Genomic DNA, 9126 nt, shown 5'->3' with positions numbered 1-9126 from the left:
CAGGAGAACGCCACAAGCCCAAATGCATAGTGCCCACTGTAATGTTTGGTGGAGGCGGAATAATGGTTTGTGGCTGTTTTTCGTGGTTCAAGCTAGGCCCCTTAGTTCCAGTGAAGGGAAATCTTAACACTACAACATACCATGACATTCTAGATGATTCTGTGCATCCAACTTTGTGGTAACAGTTTGGGGAAGGCCCTTTCCTGTTTCAGCATGACAATGCCCCCGTGCACAAAGCGAGGTCCATACAGAAATTGTTTGTCGAGATCAGTGTGGAAGAACTTGACTGGCCTGCACAGAGACCTGACATCAACCCCATCGAACACCTTTGGAATGAATTGGAACGCCGACTGCGAGCCAGGACTAATCGCTCCAACATCAGTACCCGACCTCACTAATGCTCTTGTGGCTGAATGCAAGTAAACCCATGCAGACCAACTCTATGTTAATGGCCATGATTTTGGAATGAGCAGGTGTCCACATACTTTTGGTCATGTGGTGAAGCTGTTAAGGGAGGACAATAGAGTTGTATTATGTGTTTATTATTATTATTATTATTTAAACATGAGGTAATTGATTGCTGTAATTATATTGAAGTTTAAATTTTCCCTTCTAATCATCAATGTCAAATGAAATGACAATCCATTGGGCTAAAAATGTTTTTTCTAATCATCAATGTCAAATTAAATGACGCTGAGTCCATTGGGCTAATAATAGTTCTCAATTATGTCCCTGGTTATGTCCTAGAAATGATAACCCATAAGAGAAGGCAGTCGTTGTGGTGTTGGCCAAATAGCACTGCTCGTATATATATGTGTATTGGTGTGTTTCACTGTATTTGGTGTTAAAATAATTGTTTATCGGAAGGAAAGGATTCACTCAGGTAAATTTATTAAATGCAATATAATTTACCAGATCTTGAAGTCTTTATGGCATGAATAATTTACAATGATGTACAGTTCAAACAGCTCAATAAAACACATGAACAGCATATCTGAAAAGGATACTTTTATAGATTATAGAGCCAAAAGCTGTATGTTGATGTTCATAGGTGAGGAGGTTGACTGTAACATAAACATTATGAAGTCTCATCTACGGCGGGTCAAAAAACTAAAGAAAATTTAAAAAAAACAAAAACAAAAAAAAAAACGAATCAGAAGTGCTCACAAACTAAAATTCTGGTTTATTGTCTTACAACAAATTCACACGTACATTGAACAGGCCACAACAGACAGCAATTTAAACGACGTAAGAGAAAAGACACCTCTTTTCTTTGGCCTTGCCATCTCATACAAACCAACTACGTATGGTACAACTAAAGTACAAATACAAAGTTACTGGAATGCTTTAAATTTAATTGTTTTCTGAAATTTGTACAAGTTTGTGTTGAGATAACATGACATGGTCAAACCACAAGTAAAGTCTATTTCATAGAGAAGCATCAACTCCAAAGCACCGTTTGGTAACCAGAGATCACTGTCGAAAAATGGCTGACCTCCTAACAATATGTACAAAAATATAAAATGTAAATAAAAATACAAACAAATTCTCCTTTTAAAGTACTGTATCTTGTTAAGAAGGTAGAACTTTGAAGTCTTGGGTATTCTAAAAAATTTGCAGTTGGGTGTGTGTGTACACGGACATTGGGTGTGTGTACACGGACGTTGAACTCTACTTGATGATGACCACAGTTTCCCTCCAAAAAGCTTGGTGGTCTAGGAGAGAGGTTACAGGGGCTTCCAGCGGGTTGAAACACAACTCTTAATCATCATCGGTTTTCTGCTTCTTCGTTCCAACATCCTCCTGTAAAGAGATTAGTAAAGATGAGTTATTTCCATTTAAAACAACATTGTAGAAATATATTTTTAGTTTGATTTGAAAATTAAATAAACACATACAATAAGTGTAAATTTGTAAAGTTGTTATATTACCTCATCGTCATCATCATCGTCGTCATCATCTTCCGCCGCCCTCTTGCCTGCGCGACCCTCGACCTCATCGTCATCTTCATCATCTTCGTCGCCTACAGAGACACAGAGACGGAGAAAGGTTTAGATAGTTGTAGTTACGGCGTTTAACAGATAGAGGGCGCTCCAAGAAAACAATTCCCCAGGGCGATCTGCCTCAGTACTTTAGCAGCAAATAGACAGCACTGCCACTAGGTGCATATGTCAACATGAAATGGATACTCTGTCATCATACATAATGTTGTTGAGAGACCAGACCACTTACCCTCAACATCCTCTTCCTCATCCTCCTCCTCTCCCACATCCTCCTCCTCGTCTACATCCTCTACATCGCCATTCTCCTCAGCCTCCTTCTGGAAAACAACACAATATATCAGATACATAGAATCTGTATGTCTCCAGGGGAAAAATCCATGTTGAATGACAGACTGTATTCATTTAGGAGTGAGGGTAATAACCAGGGAATATCTTATTTGTAATTAAAAAAATGAAAGAAAACATGACTTGTCCTCATATTTCTACAAATACCTTTTTATAAGGACAATGAAGAAGACAGGTGAGGACAGGTAGACAGTAACTGATTGCCATATGAGCCCATCTTAAAGGTAAAGTGGTGAAATGGGTCAATTAAAGGTAAAGTGTTAAAGGTGAAGTCTTACAGCTTTTTTTCCCATTGGCTGGGGCATCTTTTCCATTTTCTGCCTCCTCAACAAGCTTCTTCTCTTTCAGGTCCTGGGGGAAAGTGAAAATGAGAGAATATGTTTGATTTATATGCCATGTGGCACATGGTGGTTCAAATATATATCACAGGCCCATCCAATCAATATTTTATGCCTTAAGATTTATTTCTAGAGTTGGTTGTCGTTTTAAAGACTTCTAAACGAGCGGGAACAAAAATGTTTTCACACCCCCGCCCACCTACCCGCTTTCCCTCCCTCTACCCTCGCCTAAACTTGTAAAGCATGCTTTCGTTTTTTCTTTGAAAGGTGACACTTTGATCCTAAACCTTCTATTGGTTGCTTTTCTTCTTTACACCCCGCCTACTTTTGGAGCTCTAATAGAAGTGTTGCAACCTGACACCAGTATGGAGTTGCGAACAAAGAGCATTGTAGTTCAGTCAAGGACTCATATAATGGGGCTCTATGAAGACACGCCCGGAAAAAGACTACAATTCCCATTGCACCCTAGTAGGTTATTCAGCCAATAAGAGCCTCTAAACGAACGCTACCAGAAGGAGGCTGACTAAATTAACTCCAGGGAAAGGAGACAATAAGACAATAGCGCCTAGAAGGGATATGCGATTCATCGACTTTCCATTCTGTAAATGAGGACAATAAGGTTCCTAATCAATCAAAACCATTCTGATTGGGTGTTGGTGTTGTATCATGGGTCTTTATGATAAGATCAGGCTATGTTCAGGCCTATTCACTTGAAGGACAAAGGCACTTTTTTTTCTCCAATAGCCTTTTTAGTGCCCAATAAATAAAATATAGATGTTCTTAGTCTCGTTCGTTTTAACCTATTCCTATGAGGAAATCTCTATTGATGAATTAGTTTGAGTAATGCTGAGCCCATAAGCCGGTTAGCAGCTACATCTCTCCTGTACCCGCCTCCTTTCAACATCACCTTTACGTGCCAATATTGTATTCTATAGCTATAGGCAACAACGCACAGCGATGGAAAATAAGTATAATTTTTAACCTGTAGGCTAACAGGCAGACATCAACACACTTTTTTTCAATTACCTGGGATCGTTTGAACAGCGTATGATGAGCTTATGGCAAGGGTGAAAGATAAGTAACCGCAAAAACGCAATTCAGCGCGCAATTGGTTCAGCAGGTCGAGGCTCTAAAAGCAGCGCTTTGCAATGTTTAATGAATAACGATGCCTTCAAGATGCAATACTAGTTTATCGTGAACGCTCAACCCACGACCCCCCCCCCCTCTCTCTTTCTCTCTCTGAATAGGGTTACGCCGTGAAGGAACCAAAGAGAGAGAGGGAGAGAATGAACACTTTCACAGTTCAACTTTTCGCTCACACGTCCTACACTAGATGTTCATATCGGCATTACGCGCCGCCAAAGCCCGCATATACACTCACCTAGTTCCATTTATCACAAGCTACCGCTGGAACCAAGTCAACATTTATTTTCTCTCTAAAGACAAGCAAAGGAAATACTGTCTGTCCGCGCTTTTTTTCATACAAAGAATGTCTAAATCTAAGACAGTATCCACACAAATAACCCAAGAACAGAAGCTGTTCCAAATCACACACAGACACATAATTTGGTTTACAAGCCAACTGATGCTGTTAAACGGGAGACTCCGGAGCTCGCGTTGAGGCTCCGTCACATTGCGCACAGACAGACAGAAGCTTGGTGGAACGAATGTACACACCGCAGGGCTTATCCATGTCAATACAGCCGTGAATCACTGATTATAAACACACAACTAGAAGACATGAATCGCTATCCCCACTCCATTTACAGTTATGCAAAATAATTACTCCCGTAGTTTACTCATCTCGTACTCAGGTCGGGTATAATTTTCATGTTGTTTCCGTTATTAATCCTTTACGCGCAATTTAAATCCCTTTCACCACATTCTGAATTCTAAAAGGCGCGAGGCTTTTACGTCCGAGCCATTCCCCATAAACTTCCACATCAATATCATATATTCAATGAAAACAGCCTCCAAAAACAATGGGATCTATTCAAGTAGCAAGTTATGACAGAGCCGGTGCGCGGTACGAATTTGTCGATTGGATCAATCAATTGCAGCCTCGACCAGCAAATACAATGTAGCCTATAAAATGAGAAGTATACAAAGCGAATTGATCAACACGACAAAGCAGAAGTATGTGAGTGTGTGAATGAGTTCTTCAAACGAGCTTCAAATCCGTGCTCAACTGAACAGACACGGTAGTATAAACAAAGAAACGCGCGCAGACTTGTACTCTGGGCAATAAAAGCATCGCAGCTTGCTGTTAATGTTTCAGTAGACTAGTGAGCGCAACTTCGGCGTACTCATTGATTGTTAGGCTAAATTTTTATCTAATATCATAGGTCTCCAAAAAAAGTGTTTTAATTCCTACAACCGCAACAGAAGCCTCATCCAAAACCAGTTAGATTTGATGAAGCTCGGATAAACACTTGTTCCAGTTTCCTATAGTTGTTCTCCATTCAAAATATTCCGTTCGGAATAGATTTGAATGAAAGAAAGTGTAGAAATTGTAATTTATCCATCGCTCAGGTCACAAATTGCCCTCCACTTACCTTGGCAGAGATCTCCTTCTTGTCGACTTTTGTGTCAGCCATGTTTCTGTTTTAGCCTAATGTAACAAATGTTATAGGGGATCAGAAAAAAATAATGATACGATCCACTCAGTCCCACCACTGTAAAAGAAAAAAAAGACTTATAGTGCCAGTGGCAACCTGGCCCGACCGGGGAGCCTTTAATATAGAGTTGTGGGCGGAGTCGAGGCACGGCCAGTACGTTATGATTGGTCCATAATTTGGACAATGTCTAGCACTGATTGGTCCGAGGGGAACAATGGACAGTATTTTCAGAAAGGCGCGCACGCCCCCTAATCAGCCTCTCCGAATCATTGCAGTGACGAGTGGCTGGCCGTCCCCGCGCGGGGATTGATGACCCGCATAGCATACTTTCTGTCAACACAACACAAGATTAAACTTGTCAAAGTGGACAATTCTCGCGTCAGGACGTAATTTAAGCCGAATTTCGATTGCAAACCCCACACAAATCCAAATGTGGACAGACTATTGCATTTGACAACATGTAACACACACACATTCGTAGTTGTTACATGTAACCTTATCACTTGTAGTCTATCCTCATCAATCACCATGTTATTCAAGGTTTATTACATTAGGTGCTGCTTGACCTTGCATGCACTTTCATTTAACTGATAGTCTAGTTGGCTAAAATACATATATTTAAATTCTGTATGATGAACTAATGTTATGAAGAAATGTAACAACTTCAAATGGATGAACTGGATGCAATGATTTAAAAGAGCTTCAATGGCTTATTGCGGCATTTAGAGAACGAAGCCTAGGCTATCTCTAGTTTACACGACAGACTGACAGATAGCTCCCTCACCTCCTCCCCCTTTAGAGCAGCCCCTCCCCCTCTCTCTCTCTCCGCACCCCCTTTTCCATCGCCCCCCCTCCCCCTCTTTTAGCTCTCTCTCGCTCGCGCTCTCTCTGGGAGCCGTAATGCGCTTGCGCCATGTGCGGCGGGTAGAAGCGTCCATTTTCCGGCTCAGCCACCATTGTGTGTATGAGTGAAGGTCGACGCCACAGAGAAACAATTTACGAGATGTGTAGAGCATTTCTGAAAGATGTGTAGAGCATTTCTGTTGGAGGATGAATTGTTTAGAAATAGCATCTCAATCGTAAAATAAAATACTAGGCTACTTTACGCACATATTTTATGGACACTGCGCAGAAATTAGCCATAACAAAAGGACTCAGAAAAAAAAGAAATAAAATAAGACAAAAACTTCCACATTGTCAGAAAATAAGTGCAATAATGTTGCCTAGTGATTCCATTTACGCATGAGCGCACCATTGAGGTAGGAGAGACTTACCTCACCAAAATGGCTTTTTCCAAGTGCCATATGTCGTCGTGGTTGTGAAAGAACTAACCTCATTGGTAGATTAACTGGAGCAAACATAAACCTGACGCTTTGCGCCCATGGATTGGATAATCTGACTGTCAATCAAATGTAGTACTCCACTAGAGTTGTTTTCAAAACCTGGAGAGTGGATTTAAAACAAATAAAAACAACTCAGTACTGAAGAGCAGAAAGTCACTAGATGATATGTTGTTAATGAGTTGTTTTGAATTAAGAAAGTCTTTAACATCGCCTACATAGACACGTTGTTAAATAACTATTTTGATGACATTTTTGAAATTTAAATAGCCTATTTAAACAGTTGGGCTATGCACAACGTTGTATGATCCCACAAACACAGGGCACTGATGTCAGTACAGTTATCAGCTCTACAGTTGTACTTAGGCCAGATGTATTAGACGTTTGCCCAAAACATTTTGCACTTGTTATTTTCAGATGGCAATTATTTTTTATTTTTTAAAATATGATGGAAAAAAAAAAAGTTACATGTTTTGTGTGTGTTAACAAAAATATTAAACATTTGCCAAAAGTTTGACTGTCTGTTTGCAATATTGTTGTGTAGACTAATGTGTATGTGCATGTATGTATTCAATAATCAAAACAAGAATGTGTTAACTCTGTAATGAGCTGTTGGGTAGCTGTGGCTGTCTAAGGCTTTAATGTGTTACAGTGCGTTGTAGCAGTGAAAACCTCTATTCCTCACAAGGCCCCAATGGACTCTGCATGCTGTGACCTGCAGAGGTCCAGACCTGGATGCTAACCTAGTGTGTTGTCCTGTTATAGAGATTCTATCTTATCTCACACAGGCACATACACTACATGACCAAAATTAAGTGGACACCTGCTCGTCAAACATCTCATTCCAAAATTGTGGGCATTAATATGGAGTTGCCCCCTATTTCCATTCAGCCACAAGAGCAGTATTGAGGTTGGGCACTGATGTTGGGCGATTAGGTCTGGCTCGAATGGTGTTCCAATTCATCCCAAAGGTGTTCGATGGGGTTGAGGTCAGGTCTCTGTGCAGGCCAGTTCTTCCAACCCAATCTCGACAAACAATTTCTGTATGGACCTCGCTTTGTGCACGGGGGCATTGTCATGCTGAAACAGGAAAGGGCCTTCCCCAAACTGTTGCCACAAAGTTGGAAGCACCGAATGTAATTGTATGCTGAAGCAATAAGTTTTCCCTTCACTGGAACTAAGGGGCCTAGCCCAAACCACGAAAAACAGCCCCAGAACATTATTCCTCCTCCACCAAACTTTACAGTTGGCACTAAGCACTATGCACTATTACAGTTCTCCTGGCATCCGCCAAACCCAGATTCACCTGTCGGACTGCCAGATGGTGAAGCGTGATTCATCACTCCAGATAACATGTTTCCACTGCTCCAGAGTCTGATGGTGGCGAGGTTTACACTACCCCAGCCGACGCTCCCCTCCCCTCCTCTCTCCCCTCCCCTCCCCTCTCTCCCCTCCCCACTCCTCTCCTCTCCCCTCTTCTATCCTCTCTTCTTCTCTCCCCTCCCCTCCTCTCTCCACTGCCCTCCTCTCTCCCCTCCCCTCCTCTCTCCCCTCCCCTCCCCTTCCCTCTCCACTCCTCTCCTCTCCCCTCTTCTATCCTCTCTTCATCTCTCCCCTCCCCTCCTCTCTCCACTCCCCTCCTCTCTCCCCTCCCCTCCTCTCTCCCCTCCACTCCTCTCTCCTCTCCTCTCCTCTCCCCTCTTCTATCCTCTCTTCTTCTCTCCCCTCCCCTCCTCTCTCCACTCCCCTCCTCTCTCCCCTCCCCTCACTTCCTCTCTCCCCTCCACTCCACTCCTCTCTCCACTCCTCTCCTCTCCCCTCTTCTATCCTCTCTTCTTCTCTCCCCTCCCCTCCTCTCTCCCCTCCCCTCCACTCCTCTCTCCACTCCTCTCCTCTCCCCCTCTCCCTCTCTTCTATCCTCCCCTCTTCTCCTCTCCTCTCCCCTCTTCTATCCTCTCTTCCCTCCCCCCTCCTCTCCTCTCTCCACTCCTCTCCTCTCCTCTCTTCTATCCTCTCTTCTTCTCTCCCCTCCTCTCTTCTCCCTCTAGTGGAGCACTCAAGACATTGGAGGAGCTCCTCAAACAGATGGGGAATTAAATGGGAGGTCCAACATTTCGAGATTGACATGAAAAATGTGAGTTCGTACTTTGCTATCATATCGTTTTATTTAGGTATTTACAAAGCATGTTAAAATACTATTTTGGGCAAACAGAATCTGCAAAGATAATCTCACCTTTTCAGCATTGCTCAACATAATTGTAGCTGTTTGTGTTCTGAAATAGTATTGGGTTTGATATGTTCAGTCATTTCTGGGGACTCTTGAAATTGTACTGTTGGAAATTATGGCCAGATGTATTACAATATAATAACATCCTGCTGAAAAGAAGAAAAACATTTTTTTTTATTTGTCTCCAAGCGGTAATTGTTGCTGAGTGTGACTATGCAGACAACAACAACAACAAACAAGCCATCAACAACAGAT

At 42.1% G+C, this 9126-nt stretch overlaps 1 protein-coding gene across 2 annotated transcripts; it reads right to left on the bottom strand.

Annotated features, from left to right (window-relative positions):
• Positions 1-993: 993 nt before the first annotated feature.
• LOC121846547 (prothymosin alpha-B-like) lies at positions 994-5407 on the bottom strand. Of its 2 annotated transcripts, none has more exons than XM_042322504.1 (5): positions 5242-5407; positions 2627-2699; positions 2233-2320; positions 1932-2023; positions 994-1803 (listed from the first exon to the last, which is right to left on the bottom strand). In XM_042322504.1, the coding sequence occupies exons 2-5, from the start codon at positions 2660-2662 to the stop codon at positions 1762-1764; spliced, it is 258 nt and encodes an 85-aa protein (XP_042178438.1). In that variant the 5' UTR covers positions 2663-2699; positions 5242-5407; the 3' UTR covers positions 994-1761. The 2 variants fall into 2 exon arrangements, with proteins under 2 accessions (XP_042178438.1, XP_042178439.1); XM_042322505.1 differs by having other exon boundaries at positions 2233-2317.
• Positions 5408-9126: the final 3719 nt, after the last annotated feature.

The sequence above is a fragment of the Oncorhynchus tshawytscha genome, linkage group LG05 (genome assembly GCF_018296145.1).
Source record: "Oncorhynchus tshawytscha isolate Ot180627B linkage group LG05, Otsh_v2.0, whole genome shotgun sequence".
NCBI classification, from domain to species: Eukaryota; Metazoa; Chordata; class Actinopteri; order Salmoniformes; family Salmonidae; genus Oncorhynchus; species Oncorhynchus tshawytscha.
Note: the sequence above shows the minus strand (reverse complement) of the source record. Positions and strands in the feature narration are given on the sequence as shown.

Coding starts and splice junctions, on each gene's coding strand:
- LOC121846547 (XM_042322504.1), bottom strand. CDS start 2,662: ATGGAAAAGATGCCCCAGCCAATGGGAAAAAAAGCT. Junction 2,321..2,626: donor AGCCAATGGGAAAAAAAGCT/GTAAGACTTCAC, acceptor GTTGTTTTCCAG/AAGGAGGCTGAGGAGAATGG. Junction 1,804..1,931: donor ACGATGATGATGACGATGAG/GTAATATAACAA, acceptor ATCTCTTTACAG/GAGGATGTTGGAACGAAGAA.